This window comes from Nomascus leucogenys, chromosome 14, assembly GCF_006542625.1.
Source record: "Nomascus leucogenys isolate Asia chromosome 14, Asia_NLE_v1, whole genome shotgun sequence".
Classification (NCBI taxonomy): Eukaryota; Metazoa; Chordata; class Mammalia; order Primates; family Hylobatidae; genus Nomascus; species Nomascus leucogenys.
In genome coordinates, this window is record NC_044394.1 from 81,078,601 (window position 1) to 81,104,530 (window position 25,930).

At 38.3% G+C, this 25,930-nt stretch overlaps 1 protein-coding gene across 3 annotated transcripts in view; it reads right to left on the bottom strand.

The window, feature by feature from the left end:
- Nucleotides 1-25,930, bottom strand: part of TMEM182 (transmembrane protein 182) — an 80,706-nt gene that overhangs the window by 28,763 nt on the left and 26,013 nt on the right. For all 3 annotated transcript variants that reach the window (XM_003274884.3, XM_030827673.1, XM_003274883.3), the window contains exon 3: nucleotides 24,359-24,457. In XM_003274884.3, coding sequence (XP_003274932.1) covers nucleotides 24,359-24,457 — 99 coding nt within the window. The remainder of the gene's footprint in view (nucleotides 1-24,358; nucleotides 24,458-25,930) is intronic.

Consider the following 25,930-nt stretch of genomic DNA (forward strand, 5'->3'; position numbering starts at 1 on the left):
AGAGACCTTGAGAAAGTCCTTGAAGCAGGAAAAGCATGAGTTTCTTCCCACAGGGTTGAAAGCATTCCCATGTTCATTATCTCACTTGCTCCTTCTAAGAAGCCTAGGAGTTAGGAGGGAGGCTTCCTGGGTGCCAGGAAGGGTGGTTTTGCAGTATTAGTGGTCCTATGGGTGGTGGCTACAGTAACAGGAGTAATAATAGTCCATTGCAACTTTGAAACAGCCGTCACCAGAATCCTCAAGGTCACAGAGCTGAGGGGACTGAGGTCCTGTGTACAAAGACACTCAGTGCCCACCCCAGGGGACCAGGTGAGCACACAGGGCCTAATCTCCAGCTCCAAGGTCCTCCCCTGCCCACGTCTCCCTCAGTAGGGAAGGGAGGCAGGTCAGTGGCCCCGATCTCTGCCACACATCAGAACCACTTGGAGAGCCAAAACATAACACCCATGCTAGGATTCCAAACCAGACCAGCTGAATGAGGATCCCTAAGGGTGGACACAGGCATCAGTGTTTTTTAAAGCCCACTAAAGCTGGGTGCAGTGGCACACTGTGTAATCCCTGTTACACAAGAGGATCGCTTGAGCCCAAGAGTTCAAATCCAGCCTGGGCAACATAGCGAGACATTCTCCACCCTTGTCTCTCAAAAATAAACAAATGTTTTTAATAATAAATTTTAAAAAATAAAGCCCACTGGGATGCTGTGATACGCAGCCAGATTAAGAAAGGTAAGACTCCTGGTCCCTCTGAGCGGCTACTTTTAATGAGCAGGTTCTGCAAGTCAGGCAATGGCTTAGCCCTCACATGTGTTCTTTCCTCTATCTTCCCAGCAATCTCTATGTTGTATTTTACAGATGAGGCTCAGAGAGGTTAAAGCACATTCCAGAAATTAAAGAGCCAGTAAATGATAGGTTCAAGATTTTAATTCAGGGCTGTCTGGAGAATCCACTATCACTAGTCTTATGTTTGTTGTGTTTTTCAAAGTTGCTTGGCACTGATCCCTCTGTATCTTCTAGGTTCAAATCTTCCCATTCTGGCTCCTCCTGCTATGTCTGCCAGAAATTTTGAAAAAATGCTGAAGTCCTCTAAAGGAAAAGTTATTACCATCCCTCAAGGCCCTTCTTTGCAGTCCTGTTTCCTCTAACTAGAATAAATAGCCTTCCTACTTACCATGGACTGAATGTGCTCACTCACTCAAATTCATATGTTGAACCCCTAACCCCCAAAGTGTGAGAGAATTTGAAGATGGAGACTTGAGGAAGTAAATAAATTTAGATGAGGTCATGAGAGTAGGGTCGCCATGATAGGATTAGTGACTTTATGAGAAAAGGAGGAGAGAGTTCATTCTCTTTCTGCCAGCAAGAGTACAAAATACAAAGCCATCTGCAACCCTGAAGAGAGCCCTCCTCAAACCCAGCCATGCTGGCACCCTGATCTTGGACTTCACGCCTTCAGAGTGATGAGAAATAAATGTCTTGTTTAAGCCGCCAGACTGTGGTATTTTGTTACAGCAGTCCAAGTTGATGAAAGAACTTCTTCTCCTTCATCTGAGAAAGCATCCTTCCTTCCTTAAAGGGACATCACGGAGAGAGTTACTTCCTTACCTCCACTAAAGGCAGGAACATGTAGAATCAGTCGGAATAGAGGTATATTCAAGAGTTGGAATACCCTTTACCGGGTGTGCGACCTTCGCCAAATTACTTGGCTTCTCCATGCCTCAGTTTCCTTCCTTAAAATGTGATGATTAATACTTATTTTATAATTAGGATGATTGGGATGAAGGTCAGCACTAACTGAATGCCAGTCAGTAGACTGAGCACCGTACTGCCATTCCCTGTGCAATCTCCCTCCACTTCCTGATTGTGAGTGTCCAGGACTCAGTCTTGCTCATCTCTCTAAACCCAGTGGAAGCTTTATGGCTGGCATGTAATAGGTGCTCAATAAAATATGAGTAAGTAGAGAATAAATAATTTACCACTCAATACCCCCTGTAATCCCAAGATTAATGAGATATTCAATGGCCATGGAACAGAGTGAAGCGAACTCATTCAAAATGGAAATGAATCCAGGATCTTGACCTCACTGTCATAATCACTGGAGAATCTTTAGAAAGAGAAGCAGGCCTTGGAAAAAGAAGAGCTAAGGCATCAAGGGATCGAATGTTGACACCTGAGTACTAAGTAAGAGAGCTGAGGCCAGACGCGGTGGCTCACACCTGTGATACCAACACTTTGGGGGCCAAGGCAGGTGGATCACGAGGTCAGGAGTTCAAGACCAGCCTGACCAAGATGGTGAAACCTCATCTCTTCTAAAAACACAAAAATAAGCCAGGCGCGGTGGCAGGCGCCTGTAATCCCAGGTACTCAGGAGGCTGAGGCAGGAGAATTCCTTGAACCCAGGAGATGGAGGTTGCAGTGAGCTGAGATCACACCGCTGCATTCCAGCCTGGGTGACAGAGTAAGACTCTGTCACAAAAACAAACAAACAAACAAACAGATTGCTGTGTGCTATGTAATCTTCCTCTCCACGTGCCTGAATTCCAGTGCTTCAAATGAATCAAGAACATCAGGGACTTCTGTAAATGCTCCTGCCCAATTCTAAAACTGCCAGAAAAGACAAATTTCCTCATTCAGTGATTTCCTTAAAAAAAAAAATTGATCTACACCTGAAAAGACCTGTGATCTTTTAGACTAAGCCATGATAGGAACATTTTAAAACCACTTTATTCTTATACTTTTTTAAACACTAAATTGGAATCTGCTTGCTTTGGCTTTTGTACAGACAATAGAAAATAATTATAGCAAGGGCTTATTTACTTAGTTGTAAGTATTCTAGGACCCCTGAGTCTTCATTTTCATAATTTTTAGGTGATTTTCCTCATAAACATCTAACATCCAAGAAATCACATTTCCCCAGGGAAACGTATAGTCTTTTATGATATTGTTATTATACATCTTGGAATCTTTCTCTTAGGTATATGAATTAAAAGTAGTTTCTACGATTTCTGTATCAGAAAAGTTAGTTCAGAAATTTCATAGTATTAAAATGATTTGATACTTTCCCCTCTATTTGTACTATAAGACACCTAGCAAAAGGAGTGGTTAACAACTAAGGTGAGTTCCACACTCTCATTTACAAGCTTGAGCAATGATTGAAAATCTACCTTGTATCAGCTACTGTGCTAGGCTAGGTGAGCACTTACTGGTGATATACCATGAAAAAGTACAATACGTGCTACCAAGCAGTCTAAAAGGAAAGAAATATACAATTAGATGGCTATCGGCTATGCCAAATGCAAGGAAAGACTATGGATGGTTTATTACACCAGAATAGAGAAAGGGTGCAATCTTAGTATATTGCATAAAAGCTCTTTGGGGGAGGTGATTCTTAAAGGGGAGAGTGGGACTGGCCTGAAAATGGAAACAGCAGAGCAGGCAGTAAGAAGAAAGGGGACTGAGGAGGAACAGGGAGTGGCACTTGGAGGAACTCAGCTTGCAGGTGCAGAACAGTGAAAAGCTTTGGCTTCAGGGAAGCAGCTGGAGGGAAAATGTAAGGAACATGTCATAATGGTCCTTTTATGATGTGCTCATTTTTCAGTGGAACATTTTGGCCCAAGTTGCATGAACTTTTCATACAAATGATATTGTCGGAGGTGTTGGAACCAGAGCAACTCCATCTCGAGCTGGGTAAGATGAGGCTGAAACCTACTAGGCTGCATTCCTAGATGATTAAGGCATTCTAAGTCACAGGACAAGATAGAAAGTCACCACAAAATACAGGTCATAAAGACCTTGCTGATAAAACAGGTTGCAGTAAAGAAGCTGGCAAAAACCCACCAAAACCAAGATGGCGATGAGAGTGACCTCTGGTCGTCCTCACTGCTACACTCCCACCAGCGCCATGACAGTTTACAAATGCCATGGCAACGTCAGGAAGTTACCCTATATGGTCTAAAAAGGGGAGGCATGAATAATCCATCCTTTGTTTAGCATATAAACAAGAAATAACCATAAAAATGGACAACCAGCAGCCCTAAGGGCTGCTCTGTCTATGGAGTAGCCATTCTTTTATTCCTCAACTTTCCTAATAAGCTTGCTTTCACTTTACAGACTCACCCTGAAGTCTTTCTTGCGTGAGATCCAAGAACCCTCTCTTGGGGTCTGGATATGGATGTCTTTTCTATAACAATATTAAAAAAATCACTGACTAACAACATTGGCTGTTTGTCCACATGGAGCTTCAATCCATCAATATCAACACCACTGACAAAATGCTTGCAGTCTGGTTTTGCATGGGAGTGTTTTCAGTAAGAAAAATAGACCAAAAAAAAAGGTAGAAAAACACATACTTTCTTTTCGTTCTTATAGAGCCTTATATTTTCCTGATGCTTTTTTCTTAAGTGGTAAAATACTGTGAGACAAAGGCATGGAAAACTCTGACAATACTTTCTGTAAACTAGTCTACCCAGTGGGGAAGTTGACATGATCAAGGGACCTTATAGAGAAATTTGAATAAAAAGGGAGAGGTACAAAAAGTTTCTAGGAAGAAAATAAGGATACAGAGATAAGAGTAGCTATCAGCTGATTGGCTGAGAGGGTTGTACCGGCAAATAGTGGCCTGTGCCTGCCAGCAGATGCCTTGGAAAAATACTTGGCCAGTTCAGAATCAGGTCCTGCGTAGTTTGGGATGTGAACCACATACGCACAGCCAGGGTAAGATGAGTGTCTCGTTGGGACAGACAAGATATCTGAGACACAGCTAGCATCTCTGGCAGGGCAAGCATACCTCATTATCCTGGAACAAACGTGTGCAGTTTATTTATCCACAGGCTGAGAATCGCATTTTCTTTACTTATCAAGAAACATGATCATTGCTGTTTTTTTGTTTGTTTTCTTAGAGACAGCTTCTCACTATGTTGCTTAGGCTAGAGTGCAGGGCTGTTCACAGGCATGATCATAGCTCACTATAGCCTCAAACTCCTGTGCTCAAGAGATCCTCCCACTTCAGCCTTCTGAGTTGCTGGAACTAAAAGAGTACACCATTGCACCCAACAGATCGTTGGTGTTTAATGTCAGCATTCACTGAGTGCAGTACCTCCCTGGGCATCTTTTACGGACTTGGCTCTTCTAAGGATGGAGCTAAAGGAATGTGGTGGAAATGTCTGGTGGTAGCCTTGAGTTGTCCTCACTGACCTGACAACTATTTGCTGTGTCTTCTTTAGAAGCAAGTCACTTAACCAGCCATCTTAATTTTCTGTTTGCTTCTCAATAAAAAAGAGAATCAACAGCATCAGAAGTCACTTTCGACTCTCCTGCTTATACTCCCAGCATGTAGATTGTCAATATTTCTTTTTGATAATGAACTGCATACATTGAACTTTCCAGTTTCTATTTGAAAAAACCAGCCATCTAAAATTGCCCATTTTACGCAGGAAATCATTGCAAAAATCAAACATAGTGTTCCCATAGCTACTCTGTATACGGTTTAGAAGGGGGTTTCATTTTCCTTATTTATTTGCAGTGATAGGATATATCTTTGGAAGACTTCCTCTCTAGCTACTCAACATAGCAAGCTGTTACAGCAAATACCCTCCATAGTGCATAACAACAGCTGTTGCTCTGGAAACAAGTTAACACTTTGCTTTCCATAAGACATTTCACTTTCCTTAACAATATTAAATCTATGGTTTATTGGTGTAAATAACAGCCTTGGCCTTGGCTATGTACAGACTTGAAGCAATGAATTTGGGTACTAGGAAAAGCACCTGATAAAAATCAATTATTTTTAAAAATATTAACACTTAAAAGTCACTGTAATTTTATCCCCATGTCCCCAAACTTGTTTCTAAATAGAAAAAAAAAAGATATTGATGCTCTATACAAAACTAAAAAGTAAAATAATAGAGCTTACCAAATCTTCCCTAATTAACAAATAGATCTTGTTTTAAAGTGACTATTGCTCATGAGGAACACAAAACATAAATATTTTAAAAATGTTACTAAAGTTGACTACGAAAAAAGTTATGGAAATGGAGGCAGCTTGCCCATCTTTGGGTGAGAGACCAAACTTCTTTGTTTCCTTGGCTTCAGATGAAATCCTTGGCTTTCAAGTGAGTCCTGATGTACTACTATGAGGTAGTGTATTAAGATTCAAGGGGGCAACATATAAAAAGTAAAGTGTGATTGAATAAAATATGAGCCCCATATATGTTTTCATCATTCCATTTAATTAGAAATAAAAATGAAATAAAGTCATTTATTGTGGTATTAATAATTTTTATAAAATAGCAAATAAAAATTATTTTTCTATTTTATAAATTATCAATATGTTAGTAGAGTTTTATTTATTTTGTTTTTTTTATGGAGTTTTACTCTTGTCACCCAGGCTGGAGTGCAATGGCGCTATCTTGGCTCACTGTAACCTCCACCTCCCGGGTTCAAGTGATTCTCCTGCCTCTCAAGTGATACTCCTGCCTCAGCCTACCATATGGCTGGGATTACATGCACCAGCCACCACACCTGGCTAATTTTTGTATTTTTAGTAGAGATGGGGTTTTGCCATGTTGGCCACGCTGGTCTCAAACTCCCGACATCAGGTGATTCACCTGCCTTGGCCTCCCAAAGTGTTGGGATTACAGGCATGAGCCACCACGCAGGACCAATATGTTAGTAGGCTTCAATAAGTAGAAGAAACAAGAAAAAATAAATAGCTTTGATGAAATTACTATGGTGCCTTTGAGCAGTTTATGGCTCTAATTGTTGATAATTTCACTGGGTCAAATTCCTCATCCCAGCACTGGAGTTCAAGCAGTACTAACGTTTACCTTTTATGAATGATATAAAATGTGTTGGTGACCTTGATAAATAAAAATCCCATGAGGCAAAACGTTAGGTCAAACGTTTTTCTACATTGCTCTGGACAACCTACTAAATCCAAGGATCAGATTTCGGTTGCGCCTTCCTCTACTTCTCAGCAGTATTTGGCCCATCTCATCATTCCCTGCCCTGAGAAAAACATTCATCATGATTCCTGCCTCCCAACTGCCCATCCTTAGTCTCCTTTGCTGGCCCCTGCCCTTATCCCTGACCTCATAACAATGAAGCATCCTAGGGCTCAGTCACTGATCTCCCTTCTCTCTGCACTCACTCTCATGTGGTTTAGTCTTATCCCACAGCTTTATAACCCCCATGCCATGATGCTTAAATGCACAGTTCCTGCCCAGACCTCCACCTTTAACTTCAGACTCTGCAATCCAAAAGCCTACAAAACTCCACTATGTATCTTAAATGTAACATGTTCAAAAACTGCAAATCATCCTCTTAAAAATCAGGTCAATCTCAGTCTTCCTTCTCCAACTCTACTAATAGCAACTCCATCCCTCCAATAGCTAAGGACAAAAAACAGTCATTAATGACTGCTCTTTCCCTTACACCCCAAACCCAGCCCATCAGTTAATCCAGTCAGCTGTTCCTTCAGAATATAACCAGATAAAGTTAACTTCTGCTCCCAGGAAAATGAAGTAGACACACTTGTCCCTATTCCTTCTGGTAAGTACAACTAATAACTCTGGACATTTTCTATACAACAAGCATAAGAAGTCTCTAGAAGGAGGACAGCAGAAGACAGGCCAGCAAGGGACTTTGAGACCCGAGGAACAGCACTGTGCCTGGTGAGTTTCCTGGGTTTTCTTATTGCCCATGTATTTAAGACTTAGTGATAGAAAAGCCAGCAAGCCAGAATCAACAATGGGCACAGATTAAAAAACAAACAAAATGCCCATCCAAAGGACCAGGTAAAGGATAGCATGCCAAGGCAAAAAACTTTTAGAAAATAACCCCTCTACTTTGACCAAACACTACAAAATACTGCAGTCCCACCACCACAAGCAAAAACTGAGAGTGTACACTCTCTCCTCCACAGTTTGTAACAAGGTGTCTCAACCACATCCCCTCCACCCCCACAAGACCAGGTCATATCAGAGAAAGCTGAATAAGGAGGCTGGACTTTCATCCCTGCAGAGTGGCCATGAGGTCACCCTCCACAGTGATAGTAGAGACCATATAAGGTGCTAAGACTTCTACTCCTAAGAGGTAGAAATGAGGTAGCCCCTCCTAACTAGAGTGGTGTCATAGGAGGCCTAGTGGAGGGTCACTCACCACCCCCACTGCGTAATGTCCCCCCCACCACCACCTTTGTCAGCAGAAGCTATGGTTAGAACTGTAATGAGGTCTTGCCCAGTGAGGTTGGTATCAGAGGAAGCATCATGGGAGGCCAGAACCCTCACTAGCACTCAGCAGCAACAGGGAGCCTCTCTCTACCACAGGTAACAGAAGAGGCTTGGGGGTGCCTGGAATTAATGAGGCAATGCCTACTCCTTCCTGCACTGGAGGTGTATGAAAGGAAGCCAACTAAAACAAAAGATTTAAATAAGATCCAACATCTTATAATATTCAGAAAGTTCAGGCTTCAATAAAAAATCATTAGTGATACCAAGAACAAGGAAAATCACCACTTCAGTGAAAAAGAATAATCATTAGACACTAATGCTGAGATGTCAGAGATGATGAAACTATTTGATGAAGATTTTGAAATAGCCATGATCCAAAAAAAAAAAAAAAGGCTTCAATGGCAAATGTGGAAATGCTTGAGCCAATTTTTTTTTTTCCCCAAGACAGTGTTTCACTCTTATTGCACAGGCTGGAGTGCAATGACGCAATCTTGGCTCACTGCAACCTCCGCCCCCTGGGTTCAGGCAATTCTCCTGCCTCAGCCTCCCGAGTAGCTGGGATTACAGGCACCCGCCACCACACTGAGCTAACTTTTTTGTACTTTTAGTAGAGACGGGATTTCATCATTTTGGCCAGGCTGGTCTCGAACTCCTGACTTCAGGTGATCCACCCGCCTTGGCCTCCCAAAGTGCTGGGATTACAAGCATGAGCCACCATGCCTGGCCTTGAACCAAATTAAAAAAAAATAGAAAGTATGAAGAACCAAATGGAAATTTTAGAATTGGAAGATATAATTACTAAAATGAAAACCTTAACATATGTCTTTTACAGCAGAATGAAGGGGACAGAGAGAACAGTAAGTTAACTTCAAGATTGAGTAATGAGAATTATCCAATCTAAAAAGCAGAAAGAAAATAGACTTAAAAAATGAACAAGAACTGACAGACCTGTAGAATTATAACAAAAGGTCTAACATTCACGTCTCCTAAATCTCAGAAGAGCAGAAGAAATAGGATAGGGCTGAAAAAGTATTCAAGGAAATTATGACTGAAAAATTCCAAAGTCATCAAAAGACATAAATCTAAAGTATTGAGAAGCTAAGCAAGTCCAAACAGGATAAACCCAAAGAAATACATATCAAAACGTGATAATTAAACTTCTTAAAACTAAAGGCAAAGAAAAATCCTGAAAGCAGTGATGGAGGAACAACACCTTACATAGAGGGAAAAACAACTTGAATGACAGTGGATATTTTATCAGAAACCATGAAGGTCAGGAAAAAGTGGCATAACATTTTTCAAGCACTAAAAGAAAAAAAATTGTTAACCCCAAACTTTATACTTAGCAAAAAATATAATTCAGGAATGAAAGAGAAATCAAGACATCCTCAGATGAATGAAAACTAAGTTTTGTCACCAACAGAATTACTAGGAAGATAAAAGGAGTTTTCTAAACAAAAGCAAAATAATAGAAAAACACCAGAAAGGAAGCAAAAACAATGGAAAGAGTAAAAATATGGGTAAATACAACATATATTCTTCCTCCTGTTAAGTTTTCTAAACGATGTTTGATGATTGAAGCAAAAAAAGTAAGATGTTGCATGCAGTTCTCAACATACGTAGAAGAAATATGTGAGAATTATAATTGCTAGAGGGTAAAGGAACATAAAGAAGGCAAAGTTTTGTACTTTACTTGCATTGGTAAATGTCAACATCGATAGACCATAATAACATGTATTTATGATGTAATAGCTAAATCGATGATTATAGAAATTATACAAAGAGATACATTCAAGACCACTGTAGATAAATCAAAACAGAATTCTAAAAATATTTCAAGTAACCCCTAGGAAGGCAGGAAAAGAAAGCAGAGAAATATAGAAGGCAAAAATCAATATGATAGAATTAAGCCATAACATATCAATGATAATATTAAATATAAATGGTCCAAATACATCAACTAAAGGCACAGCTTCCCAGACCAGATTTTTATAAAAAATCACCCAACTATACATTATCTATAAGACACTCACTTCAAATTTGGTGATACAGGTAAGTTGAAGGTAAAGAATGAAAAAGTGTTATATCATTCAAATATTAATTAAAAGAATGTAGGAGTCACTATATTAATATAAGATCAAGTAGACTTCACCACAAAGAAAACTACTAAAAACATCATATATTGATAAAAGGCTCAATCTACTAAGAAGACATAGCAATCCTTAATGTGTATGTATAAAAAAGAACGGAGCTATAAAACATGTGAAGCAAAACCTGATGGAACTGAAAAGGGAAACAGACAAATCCGCAATTTTAGTTGAAGACTTTGCCACCGCTCTCTTACTAGTTGATGGAACAACTACACAGAAAATTAGAAAATATATAGAAAAACTAGACAACATCATCAACCAACAGGATCTAACTAATCAACATTTATAGAACACAATAAAACTACAGAATATGCATTCTTTTCAAGTACCAAGGAACATATACCAATACTGATCATATCCCAAGCTGTAAAACAAATCTCAACCATTTTAAAAGAATTGAAATTATATGGATTATGTTCTTTGCCCACAATTGAATGAACTAGAAATCAATTACAGAAACATAGTACTAGAAGTCACAGTCTGTGCAATAACGCAAAAAAAAAAAGGAAATAAAAGATATTTAAATAAGAAAGAAGAAATAAAATTATCCCTATTTGCAAATGACATGATTATCTATGTAGGAAATCTCCAAAAATCTCCAGAAATTTCTAGAACTAATAAGTAAATTCAGCATATTTGCAGGAAAGCAAGCTAAACATTTAAAAATCTATCATAGTAGAAAAACAAAGAAGACTGACACAATCCAACTTCAATACTTACTATCAAGCTAGAATAACAAAGGAACTGTAGTATTGGTAAAAAAAACAAATAGATCAATGGAACAGAAAAGAGAGCCCCGAAAGAGACCTACACAAATATAATCAACTAATCTGACAAAGAGTCAAAGGGAATTCAATGGAGAAAGTAGCTTTTTCCATAAACAGTGCTGACACAATTGAAAATCCATATGCAAAATAATGAACCTAGACACAGATCTTACACCTTTCACAAAATTTGACTCAAAATAAATCATAGATCTAAATGTAAAATGCCAAACCATAAAACTCCCTGAAAATAAGGGAAACTCTACAGAATCTTGGGTTGGGTAATGACTTTTTAGATACAATATGAAAAGCATCACCCAAGAAAAAAAACAAAGACAAACTAGACTTTATTAAAATTTAAAATTTCTGCTCAGTGAAAGACACTGTTAAGAAAATGAAAAGAAAAGCCACAAACTGGGATAATTTTTTTTAAAAAAACATGTATCCAATAAAGGACTGGTACTGAAAATACGCAAAGAAATCTTAAAATTCAAGAATAAAAAACCAAACAATCCAATTTGAAACTGGGAGAATTTAACAGAAGCCTCACAAAAGAAGAAATACAGATAGTAAATAAGCATGAGAAAAGATGTTCAACATCATATGTTATTAGAGAATTGCAGATTAAAACAATGAGATGCTACTACACACCTATTCGAATGGCTAAGTCCAAAAGCACTGACAACACCAAATGCTGACAAGGATAAAGAACAACAGTAACTCTCATTCATTACTGGTGAGAATGCAAAATGGTGTGGTCTCTTTGGAAGACCGCTTGGCAGCTTCTTTAAGCATGCTCTTACCATATGATCCAGAAATTGCACTCCTTGGTATTTACCCCAGAGGTGAAAACTTATGTCCACACAAAAACCTGCACACAAATGTTTATAGAGGCTTTATTAATAATTGCCAAAGCTTACAGGCAACTAAGATGTGCTTCAATAGATGAATGCATAAACAATGATACACCCACTAATGAGATATTATTTATCACAAAAAAGAAATGAGCTATCATGCCATGGAAAGACATGGAGGAACCTTAAATGCATATTACTAAGTGAAAGAAGCCAATCTGAAAAGGCCGCATACAGTGTGATTTTAACTATATGACATTCTGAAAAAGGTAAAACTATGAAGCAAAAAGATCAGTGGTTGCCATGGTTTGAGGGCAGAAAGGGATAAATAAACAGTATATCGAGGATTTTTAGGGTAATGAAACTAATCTGTATGATACTATGGTGGATACATGCCATTATACACTTGTCAAAGCTCATTCAATGCCTAACACTACTGACTTTAGTTAATAACAATGGATCAATGTTGGCTCACCGATTGTAACAAATGTACCAAGATAAATCAAGATGTTAATAATAGGAGAAACTGTGTAGGTGGTGGGATGGGAACCCTCTGTACTTTCTACTCAATTTTTCTGTAAATATAAAACTACTGTTAAAAGTTTTATTCTTTTTTAAAAAAACTGAATTTCATTTCTATAAACTAGCAATAAATACGTAGAGAATGAAATCTAAAATACAATATTATTTACAATTGCTCCAGAAATGAATTCATTGGATGTAAATATAACAAAACACATAGTATTTGTGTGCTAAAACCTATATATACCCAAAGGACTATAAATCATGCTGCTATAAAGACACATGCACATGTATGTTTATTGCAGCACTATTCACAATAGCAAAGACTTGGAACCAACCCAAATGTCCAACAACGATAGACTGGATTAAGAAAATGTGGCACATATACATCATGGAATACTATGCAGCCATTAAAAGGATGAGTTCATGTCCTTTGTAGGGACATGGATGAAGCTGGAAACCATCATTCTCAGTAAACTATCGCAAGGACAAAAAACCAAACACCGCATGTTCTCACTCATAGGTGGGAATTGAACAATGAGAACACATGGACACAGGAAGGGGAACATCACACTCCAGGGACTGTTGTGGGGTGGGAGAGGGGGGAGGGACAGCATTAGGAGATATACCTAATGCTAAATGACGAGTTAATGGGTGCAGCACACCAACATGGCACATGGATACATATGTAACAAACCTGCACATTGTGCACATGTATCCTAAAACTTAAAGTATAATAATAATAAAAATAAATAAAATTAAATTAAAAAATTAAAAAAATAAAAAAAAAATACTGATGAAAGAAATCAAAGAAGACCTAAATAAACAGAGGGATAAACCGTGTCCATGGATTAGAAGATTGAACGTAATGAAGACACCAATTCCCCCCAAGTGGGTTTAATATAACTCATACCAAAGTGTCAGCAAGATTTTTTGTGGATATATAGACAAGATTATTCTCAAATTTATAAAGTCAAATAATCTAGACTAAATAAAACGAATAATCTAGACTAAGTAAAACAATTTTTTTAAAAAAGGAAGAAAATGGGAGGAATCACTCTATCTAATTTCAACATTTACTAGACAGATAAATAATTAAATTGATGTGGTACTAGCAGAGGAATAGAGACATAGATTAATGAAACAGAATCCAGAATCTAAAAGTTAGTCCCATACAAGTAGGATCAACTATTTTTTGACAAAAATGCAAATGCAACTCAATGCAGGAAGGACAGCCTTTTTAACAAAGGGTGTTGGAACAACTAGACATACATCTTCCAAAAAGAGTGAGACTCACATCTTATACAAAAATTAGCTGAAAATGTATCAGAAATTTAAGTGTAATTCATAAAACTTTTAGAAGAAAATGTGGGAGAGAAATCTGTAAGACCTAAGGAATGGCTGTAATCCCAGGACTTTGGGAGGCCAAGGCGGGCGGATTACGAGGTCAGGAAATCAAGACCATCCTGGCTAACACGCGGTGAAACCCCGTCTACTGAAAACATACACACACAAAAAAAAAATTAGCTGGGCATGCTGGCATGCACCTGTAATCCCAGCTACTCAGGAGGCTGAAGCAGGAGAATTGCTTGAACCCAGGAGGCAGAGGTTGCAGTCAGCCGAGATAGTACCATTGCACTCCAGCCTGGGCTACAGAGTGAGACTCTGTCTCAAAAAAACAAAAAAACAAAAAAAAAAAGAAAAAGAAAAGTAAGAAAAAAAGTTTAAAAAACACCAGAGTGTGCAGAATCTGTAAAGATACATATGGACATATTTACGGTAGAAAGCATATGATGTTTGGAATCTGCTTTAAAATAATTCAATGTGGATTATTTACATAGATTTATATAGATGTATAAATAAGATATGTTGATAATTATTAAATTTATGTGATGGTAACATATGAGTTCCTCATACTCTTTACTTCTGCGAAAATTTAAAATTTTCTAAAATGAAATAGTTTTTTAAAAAATCTAAAATTAAAAAAATTCCAGAACTGGTATTTTAAAGTATACAGCAGCCCATACATACACAGTTTTTTGGTGTTTTATTTTGTTTTGTTTTTTACAGCTGATGTCTATTGGATAGATTCCCTTCTGGTAGTTAAATAATTTTAATAGGACTGTGTTAGAACGAGACACATTTTTACCTCCTAATATCCTGGCCCTAGTCATCTGGAATACATCAAATCTCCTAAAAGGACTCTCTGATTCCTCCCTTGCCTTTCCATGGGCTGCTAATGATACAACAAGCTGGAGAGGTTATTGTATAATATATCAGATTGGAAGCATTCTTTAGTTCCCCCTCTCATCTCATTCAGAGGATGAGCCGATGTCTTTTCAATAGCTCAGCCTCCCCAGCTGCCTCTGTGACCATGTCTTCTATGCTCCCCTCACTTGCTCTTTGCCAGCTGTCCACCTTCGCTTCTGTTGTTGTCACCCATCAAGTATGCCCTGACCTCTGAGCCTTTGCAGTGTTCCCTCTGTCTTGAACACCCTTCTTCTCATTGCATGGCTCGCTCCCTCGCTTTCTTCTGGTTTCCACTCCAGTGTCAGAGATGTGCTTTCCTCTGGCCACATTACAGAGTTCTTATTTATAGCCACCCCCTTAGTCTCCAGCCCTGTCCATGTCTTGGGTTTCTCCAGAGCACTTATCTTCTAACTACTGTGTAATTGGCCAAGCTATGTTGCTTCATCTGACTCCCCTCACCCAAATGTCAGCCCCCTGAGGGCAGGGACTTTTATCCTTTTTTTTTTTGACTACTGTTCCCCAGAACCTAAAATAAGTGTCTGGCATATAGTATGTGCTCAAAAAATATTTGCTGAATAAATTTTAATCACAATTACCAGCTAAAGAGTGGCATATCTTGGTCAGTACAGATGGCATAATATTAACTACCATGTTCTAGGATGACAGTGATAATGACAATAATGAACATGTGTCTATGAAACGCTAATTCTTGGCTGGAAAGTCTGCCAAATGCCTTATGTGGACACACACACACACACACACACACACACACCCTTCAGAGAGCAGAAAGTGTTTCACTAGGGAGAAGCTATGATGAATTTATGTGCCCTAATGATGTCTTATTTTTGGTGCTCTAAATTGGTATATCATCATAAGAATAGCTGACATTTATTGAACACCAACTACCTGGCAACGACTCTGCCAAGCATTTGTATTATGATGTCTGTTCATTTTGAAAACAACTGTGTGAGGTTGAAACTATTCTCATCTCTCTTTTACAAACCTGTTGGTGGAGATTAAGAAGCCTGCCTGAGTGCTCTTAGACAAAGTGATGACACCAGGTGATGAAAGCAGACCAGAAGCCCAGCTTTTACCCCCATAGAACCCTTACGATGAGCCAGTCCCTGTGCTAAACACTCGACAGCATCTATCTAGTCCCTGAAAGAAGGACTAGAGGAGCTTCCAAAACAGCTCATGGGATGGCAGGACCCACATTCAACCCAGGGATGTCTATCTCAAAACAAACCTCACCTGTTCATGAGGCCTCCCTGGTCACCCTACTTAGTGTAGAAGTCCCCTCCATACACACACAGCCCTCTCATCTTTTAGTTTCTTCCAAGTGCTTGACTGACTTATTGTTTATTTTTAGCCTCCCTGCTATAATGAAAGTCCCATGAGGGCAAGAATTTAGGGCTGATTCTGAAGCATGCAGAACAGTGCTCAGTATACAGCAGGCACTCAATAATTTCTTTTCCCTGGTTCTAGTTGATGCTCTCTCCTAAGAAAATGTCCAAAGTTTCAGGCAGAAGCAATAATGCTTCAAGATAAGAGAGGCCCAGACAGCTCCTTGCTCCTTTGGGATTTGAATACCCTGCATGAAAGAAGGCAGTGGAAGGAAGCTATTCTTGTGTGTGTTCGGGCCCAGACCTGGAGCTGAGCACACAGTGTAAGCTGCATGAGTATAATTTCAAAGAAGATCCTGGGCCTGGGTTAGAAGTTTTGGGACCAAATGTCTAGATGGCCTCAGTGATTCTCATTAGAGGGTGATTTTGTGCCCACCCACACCCAGGACGCCTGGCAATGTCTGGAGGCATTTTTAGTTATCATAACTGGGATCTATTGGGTAAAGGCAAGGGGTGCTACTAAATATCCCACAATACACAGGACAGTCCCACAACAAAGAATTATCTGGCCCACAATGTCCATAGTGCCAAGGTTGAGAAATCCTGCTGTATACATCAGGATTCCTAGCGTGAGAGGAGATTTCTGCTTCCAAGTGTGGCGGGCATTTTCAGGGATCTCCTGAAGCCTCCGTGGAGGTGGAAGCCTGTCCTTTGCGAAGAGAACCCAGGCCATGCTGCTGGGATAATCACAGGTCTTGTTTTCAGAAAGCGATTGCCTCTCATCGCTGCAGGGATATTACATAAACTGCCAACCAATTCTCAGAAGCCCAGAAATAAATTGTACAGAACACAAAATGGCACTGTCTGAAAAAAGGTGATTTTTAAGTACAGCCTTGAAGTTGCGCCCTAGAACTTTCAAGCCAACTCTACCCTCAAGAGCTGGAGTGTGTGGAAGTCCAGTGAGCCACCCTGGGAGCGGCCCCAAGCCTGCATGCAATGGAGCCTGGGCTGGGGTCCCAGATGAAAGTCAGCTGTTATTCAGGAACTGCAGCCACTCCTGTAACGTGATACTGTGTCTGTGGTGATGGCTGTGTGATCCCAAATGTCTGAACGAATACCAGGAAATTAAGCTGATGTTAGGCATTTCCAAATATCTAAGTACTTGACATTTACGGGAAAAGGAGGCTAAATTGCATTTTCCATTAAATTTTGTGGTGCATAGTTTTTCTAGCTAACTAAAACAAAGTGGAAGTATTTGGAGTGATTTGCTGTATTTAGGACAATGTCCAGAATCCCCGTATATGAACACCCAAAAAACTAATAAATAAGACCGAGCTATAACAGAGCAATCGATCTGCAAGCCAGGGTGGGGCTGAGGTGGGGGTATCTCAATGAGATTAGATACCTACAACAGGTTGATGTGCCTCCTAAATTATTTAGGAATTTACATTTATATAAACTCTAGACTCAAATCTTAATTCTTCCTGTGCTGTTTCAAACTGTCAAATGTAAGGACATTCATGTTTGTATTTTATTTTGCCTTGTATGGTAAAGCAAGTGTTGTGTGTGGATCTGGCTGTTTTTATAAGGACTCTGTACCCTCCGCCATGCTGTGCTCTATTGGTGGCCATTCCAAGCCGCAGTGTTGGCTGATTGAAAAGGTCTCTACTTCCTCACTGCTCACTCCTCAAGCATCCCAGTGTGCGGTTTCACATTCCCGTCATTCTGATACCACCCCTTTGTGAGATCACCACTGTCTGACCTCTCTTCCTGTGAGAAGAGAAGAAAGGAGGAAGCCTGAGGTAGGGTTTGGCTCTCAGGAGGATCCTCAGGTGACAAAATGTGCGGGAAAATGGAATAGGATCCCTGAGGGAGGAAGAGCATTGCAGGGTAAAGAGGACAGAGTCCTGATGTTCTGTCTAAGAGAATGAGCAGTGAACCAGGATGGGATACACAGCAGATGATCTGGAAGTGTTAGGTGGATTTAGGATAGAAGTAGGTGCCTGGAACAAGGAGACTTTAATGGGTGTCTGTAGCTGAGCCCTTGGTGAAGACGGAGCTACTGGGCCCCAAGAACTTTTGCATCATTGGCTTATGATCCAATTCCTTCCTGCCTGCTTCTCATGTCCATTCATTCTGTGTTTGACATTGAAGAGCACTGCCTCTTTCCCAAGAAAATGCAGCAGACTGCTCACTGACTTGTTTCTTAATGCTTCTTTCTCTCCCTAATTTGTGGGCTGTCTTTCTTCTTCCCTTCTTCCCCTAAGAAAAATTGGTATTTTACTGCCTTCTTTCCTATGATTGTTTTCCTTAAAGATTATATTTGAAATCAAAAATCACCTCTGCAATTTCTCATCAGCATCAACTATGATAATTAATGGCTTTCAGGAAAACCAGTTTTGCATATCAAGCTACTTGCTGAATTATTATTACAAACTGGTATTCCACCATCAACTCAAGTTTAATATGTCCAAACCAAAGTAAATCACCATGCTCTATTTCAAAACATGCCCCCTCCTCTTAACTCTCAGATTTCTGTCCACCTTACCAAATTTTCTTAGTTGAAAGTAATTCACAGTTTAGTACCAGTTGGCAAGCGATTTTATAGTATGGCACAATAACAACATCAAAGAAAACTTATTCCTATGTTTTGATTCACTATTCACACTTTTGGAAATATAACCCAAAGAGTAAATACAAATTATAAAAAAATGCTACATACATAGAATTATTTTTGATATAGAGGTAGCAACTAACATGTTTAAAATTTGAGAAATCACTAAGTAAATACATGGGGAAATGTGTGCTAACATAAAAATAGAAAAGCAAGATAGACGTGTATTTATGATGATTAAAACAGAATATAATATGCATATAAAAGGATTAAAAACTCACTAAAATAATACTTATTGTTTGAAGGTGTGTGTCCACATTACTTTTTACTCTATGTTATTTAAACTGAATTACACCTATTTGAAAAGGAAACTTCTTCATCATCCTTGATCCCTCCAGCTCTTTTTTGTTTGGCTACCAATTTTACATGTTAACTCCTCACATATCAATTATATTCTTTATTTCCTTTTCATTTTTCCTGTCTCACCTTTGTTCAACCCCTGATGATATTGATTCACTGAATGATTTTGATTTTCATTCACTCCCAGGCTTTCTCCTTTCCCTTCTGTGTTGCTAGAGAGCCCAAAACAACATGTCCCAACCAGAGGGATATGTGGCATTGTTCTGATGAGGAAAACATTGGCAGAAACTGACTGTTAAATTCTAGAAGCACTTCCTCTTTTCTGAGGATGAAAGAGCATGAAGGTGACTGTCCACCTCCAAGGATGGTAGAAGAAACAGTTGACAGAGCCTGGGTTCCCGGCAGCATCATTGTGGAAGCTGCTTCTGACCCTCTTGTTCCAGGAGAAAAATAACCTTTTTGTTTTCTGTTACTTGCAGCCTAATGCATTGCCAACTAACATCTTGCCTCGCTGCCTCCCTGCTTGTAGCCTCACATCATTCACTTCAGCTTACACTTTTATAAGGGTGAAGGAAGAAAAGACCAGAAAATAGTACTAGATAAATAAACATTGGCAATAAAAGCAAAAAACAGCTGGCAGGCGAAAATAATGTGGAATACCAAAAACTACAAAAAACATGCAAAAAAAAAATTTTTTTTGAGATGGAGTCTTGCTCTGTTGCCCAGGATGGAGTGCAGTGGCATGATCTCAGCTCATTGCAACCTCCACCTCCCAGGTTCAAGCAATTCTCATGCCTCAGCCTCCCCAGTAATTGGGATTGCAGGTGTGCACCACCCCGCCTGGCTAATTTTTTTTTTTGGTATTTTTTTTTTTTTTTAGTAGAGATAGGATTTCACCATGTTGGCCAGACTGGTCTCTAACTGACCTCAAGTGATCTGCCCGCCTCAGCCTTCCAAAGTGTTGGGATTACAGGCATGCGCCACCATGCCTGGCCAAACAAATTTTTTAAAGAGCTGTGCAGGTCCATTTAGTAAAGGGCTAAAGAAATTCTGCACATCAATAGTGACTTAGGGCATCAGTATTAATACCACAGTACAGTGTAATAATGAAGTCTCCCCAAAATATGCATTCAGCTTTTGGTCTACAGTGGATACAATAGTGAGTGAAACATAAAAGACTCCCACTCTCATGGAGCTTGGAACAATTGAACTAGAAATAAAGTATATGAACAAGATAATTACATGAGTAAATAATTTAAAACTGTGCTATGAATTATCAAATTAAAGACTGGGTTTTATAAAGGAGAGCATGGCCCAATGCATGTACCAGTGGGGTAGGGGCAGTTAAGGAAGTCTTCCTTGGGAAACTGAAGTTTGAACTAGCTGGAGATAAACCTGCTCTGTTAGAAAAATGAACAGAGGAGGAGGAAGGAAGAGAGGAACAGCATTTGGGGAAGTTTACGACAGGTCCTGGGGCAAGGGGACAGATACTGAGATGAAGTACCTTAAAGAAGGTCAGATAGCTCACCCCTGTAAGTATATATTTGTTCCCACTCATCACGAAAAGATGAAATTGTGTTCATTGCATTCTGCTTCAGAAGAAATTAAAAGTATGCAATTGAGTTTCTAAACATTTCCACTTGGAAAAATAAAATCAAACTAGTTTATTGCAGAAAATAGTAACTATAATTTTGCATAAAGTCATTCTAGACATATTTTTAAGCATCTAGTAATTACCAGGAACTATGCTTTGGAGAGCTCAAATAAATAATGAAGGAACTGAAGTAAACAAACAATTCCAGTTAAGCATAATGAGCACTCTGATAGAGGGGTCATCAAAGGCTATGGGGACACTGAAAAAGCAAAAAATTAATTCTCTCAGGGTTGAATTGTCTTGAAAATTCATTTATGTTCAGTACATCATTGCCAAATGATACCAAACAAGTGAACTGTGACTGAATGTAAACATGAAACAAACCAGAAAATCTAGACTCTGACAAATCTCCAAAGGTAATAGAATTGTTTAATGGACTTAGAAATACACAAGCCTACCTCAAAAGCAATTCTGCGAATTAGACCACCCTCACCAGGCTTGGCCAGTCATTCAAATAACTAGATTTGAGGATAACTGAATTTCAGAATATGTATTTGAGATTCTTTTAAATGAAAGAAAACACTGAATTAGAACTGATTATAAACACAAGTCAGGTTCGAATATAAAGGTAGAAAGAGCCAATGTAAGTTTAATTTGTTCTTTTGTTAAGATACAAATAAAAGACTTATATCTTTAATAGTATGCACTACAATTAGCCTTTTCATTCATTGTAGTTTATTAGATTATCGATAAAACAAAAGCCAGAGACTTGGTTCTTTGCGCTGGTTCTGCCAATAAGCAGCTGTATGAAGACAGAGTCACATGATTTCTCTAATTCCCAGTCTCCTTATTATAAAAGGATAATTTCATTGGTAGTGTCTTATAATTCTAAAATTGCTACTCCAGAAAAATCATACACCACTATATTATTTTCACTGAATTGAATATTGGCTAACTGCAATTGTAAAAACTCAGGACACTACAAAGCCATTTCACCAATAATTTGCCAGGCCACAATACATCAGAATTTCTAAATGATACTTTCAATTTACCAAAGGTGACCTGGCAAGTATCTGATGTTGGGTAATTGTGAAGCTACATGAAACTTAATAGTGGCTCTAAAGCACAGTGAAGGATACATAGTCTCGCCGGGCGCGGTGGCTCACGCTTGTAATCCCAGCACTTTGGGAGGCCGAGGCGGGCGGATCACGAGGTCAGGAGATCGAGACCACGGTGAAACCCCGTCTCTACTAAAAATACAAAAAATTAGCCGGGCGTGGTGGCGGGCGCCTGTAGTCCCAGCTACTCGGAGAGGCTGAGGCAGGAGAATGGCGTGAACCCGGGAGGCGGAGCTTGCAGCGAGCCGAGATCGTGCCACTGCACTCCAGCCTGGGTGACAGAGCGAGACTCCGTCTCAAAAAAAAATAAAATAAAATAAAGGATACATAGTCTCATTAACTAGGAAACCATACTGAAAAGTTAGGTACAAAGCTTCCGATGAAATCTATACCATTTTCTTGGATACAGGAAAGAAACAAAAAAAAACCCAAATTTAACAAACATAATATCAAATTTCCTTGTATATTATTACGGGCATGAATGAAACTTGAGTATAGTATTTCTGTTGTAGAAGACATCTTTGCACATCTCAATCATTTTTACCTAAAGTGATTGACAAAGTTTCTGAAAGTAAATAAGTTCCAATATGTGTGCCAATGAGGAATCTGATAATTTTTAAAAAATGGATTTGGTTTTGTCACTAGATCAAAAAAGTGACACACTAATTAAATGCAGTGCTACATAATAATTCTAAGTGTAATTGCAGTATAATTTTTCTGACATGTATTTACAATTCATCTCCGTCATAATTATTATGCACAGATTATGTTACTTTGTTTTTCAAGTTCTCCAATATCTCCTTGAAGTGCAGGCTTTTCAAATATGTGATCATTTTAAAATATACGGTGCCTACAATACCTATCTTATCACAGGACCTCATTATATGAATAACAACAATACTAATATTTATGCTAATACCTAATGTTCTGGAAAGCCAACCTTATATTACTTTTCGGTTCATTTTATAAAAGCAGGAATGTTAGGGAAGGAGCATCGTTTTCTAACTTGTCTGTAAAACAAAAGTTTCTCCTATTCTTTACTATGCCATCTATCTCTTCTCTTACTAGTCACAGGTAGGCTTGTAAGTCCATTCAACATGACACAAAGGTTTTGACAAATGTGAGTGAGGTGCCTTTTGCAGTTTTTAATGGGAAGGAGGATCCATACCACACGTTTTCAAGGAAAATGGTCCCAGTCCTTCGAACCCAAGGAACCCTGGTGGACAAGCACAGCTGTGGGTCAGCTCACCTCTTTCCCTATCCAGACCTCATACCCTCTTTATAAGTGTCCTATTAATGATGTCATACAAGCAAATGCTACATTCTTTGACAAAAGTAAAACAAAATTATAATATATGGAATTACATATTTAACAGAAAGACGAAAAATAGTTACATGTAAAGATGTGTTGAGTTCTGTGATGGTTATTGTTATATATCCACTAGGTTGGATTATGGTGCCAAGTTGTTGGGTCAAATACCAGCTTAATATTGCTGTGAAGGTATTTTTAGATGCAATTAGCATTTATAATCCCTTGACTTTGAGCAGAGCAGATTACTCCCTACCCCATACTATGAGTGGGCCTCATCCAATCAGTTGAAGTCCTAAAGAGAAAAACAGGTTTCTTGAGGAAGAAGAAAGTCAGCTTCCAGACTGCAGCAGAAAAATTCTGCTGGAGTCTCCAGCCTTCAGACTGGAGACTGCAACATCAGCTCTGACCTGAATCTCCAGACTGCCAATTGCGCTGTAGATTTCAGACTTACCAGGCCTCACAATCACTCTCTCACACTCTCTCTTTATGTGTGTATGTGTATGTGCACATGCATATGTATATACATGTATGTGTGTATATAATATATATTTATGTGTTCTATTGTTTCTCTTTCTTCTGGAGAACCCTAATATTAATTTATTGAGAACATTAAATATAATAGCTATTCTTTTTGCAAAACACTTTTTTGTTCTATATATGACATTGATAGTCTGTGCCAATCCTTAGCAAGTTATTACAAATTTCATGTTTTTAATGTGATTTTAAGTTAATGATATCTGTCTGTCTTTCTCCTATGGGATATTACACACACAGAGTTCAGTCATTTTATATGCATATAGTAGCATAATTGTATATTTATATCATATAAATTTATTATATACATATTATATATATTTACATGTTATAATCTCATGTAATGATGACAAAAAAGTTTTAGAAGTATGATGTGTATTACAATATTTTCAACTGTAGGGCTTGTTTTAGGTCTGTTAAAACCTTACGAAGCAGTTCTTCTTAATAAATATTACTATCTTCCTATGGGAAAATACATTTAAAAATCCTTTTATAGGCAGCTAGTAAATGACAATGACTTTACTTTTAGATCAGAGTTATGTTCTTTAAAATTATAAATGGCACATTAAAAATAACATTTTTTAATCTAACAGATATCAAAAAATATTGAAATTACAAGTCTTAAATTGATTTTTAATTGCTCACAACAATTTTGATCTGGGCATCCTTCAGAAAGATAAGACCCTTTCATAGGTAGGCTGAGGACAGAGGGTACTTACTAACTGCAGAGTCGTAGGAGGTCGAGTTGTGCTCGCCTCTCATGAAGGGGTACGGAGACAGGTAAGCGTGTGTGCAGTTCTTGGACGGTGGCTGATTGGCTAGGAAGGAGAGCAAAACAATGGCACTTGTTATTGAAAAGCTCAGTAATGACTTATCCTTAATGGAACACAAATACAGAGCACAAGGGTTACACAAGCAAAATAAAACTATTGGTTCCATCAGCAAATTCAGAGAATTGTTGTGAGGAGGAAGGCCTTCTAGGAAACTCATGTCAAGATGCACAATGATACTTGGAAGGTGGATTCATCCAGAACATCTAGCTACATGACATAATTCAATGGAATAAATGCAAATGCCCTTTATATCACCTTATGATTTAAGGTACCACACTTGATCTTTTTTCACATACTCTCCAGTACCCAACAGTGTCTAGCACACAGTAGGGAATAAAAAATAACTGTTTTAAAAATCTAATAAACTTAGGTTTAACCTTGATTAGTTCAAATTAATAAAAAAATTCTTCTCTATCCATTTTATTTTAGGGAAGAATGCAAATGATAAGTTATGCAATAATTCAAATAAATTTTTAATATTTGAAAACATCACAAGAAGGCACTTTTATGTTGTCTGAAAACTTAAAATTTTTATATGTACACTTTAAGGTGGACTGAAATATCGAAATATTCTTTCTTTCTCTAAGTCCTTGGCAAAATCTTCCTCTTGCACAGTCTGACTTACTTCCCTTTACCAAAGTCTAAATCATTTCCACTGGCAAGTTGTATGCTTATTCTCCTGCCCCCAAACCCACTGTAAGATAGTCTATCAGGTACTTGCCTCAAAAGGCTGCTTCATCACTACTTTGTTCCTTATATATGCCAACTTACCACCAGCTTGCTTAAGTCTTCAGGGACCTCCTATTTTTATTAAATATTCCATAATCCTGACTATTATGTAAATACCATACTTTGATTTTTGATAAGGTGACTAATAATTTCAATTCTCAATAAGCTTTAGGCTAATAAACAGCCCTTTCATTGTTGAATACAATGAAATAAGTGCTAGTTATTTTTGATAAATTGATTTTCAAAGATTAATTCAATATAAAGAATAGAGTTGAACGAATGCATTATAGTTTTTAAAAGTTATGCTACCTTAAAAAAGAACTTTAAAGTTTCAATGAGAACACAAACATCAAAAGCAAGGCATTTCTTGATAGTGCCAACAAACTTGGTTAAAGCTCAAATAATATAAGCTTTCATCTGCCATGGCTGGTAATTAAGTTTCATTTTTTTTTAAAAAAAAGATACTGTTAACTTTGAAGTTATGAATATAAAATAATACATCTCTATTTATGGATTTTTACATTTGAGATTTCAAGGGCTGATAGCAAAAAAATCTTATTTATTTGCAACATAGTATTCACAGACACTCGAAAAAATGCTATAGACAATACCTGTTCTGTTTGTTAGAGTTAGTGTATTCTAAACAGGAGCAGTGAAACAATGGATAATTCAGTTTTGCCACAAATATTCAGACTCCTGTTTTATGCTAAAAGATAAAATAATTATTCC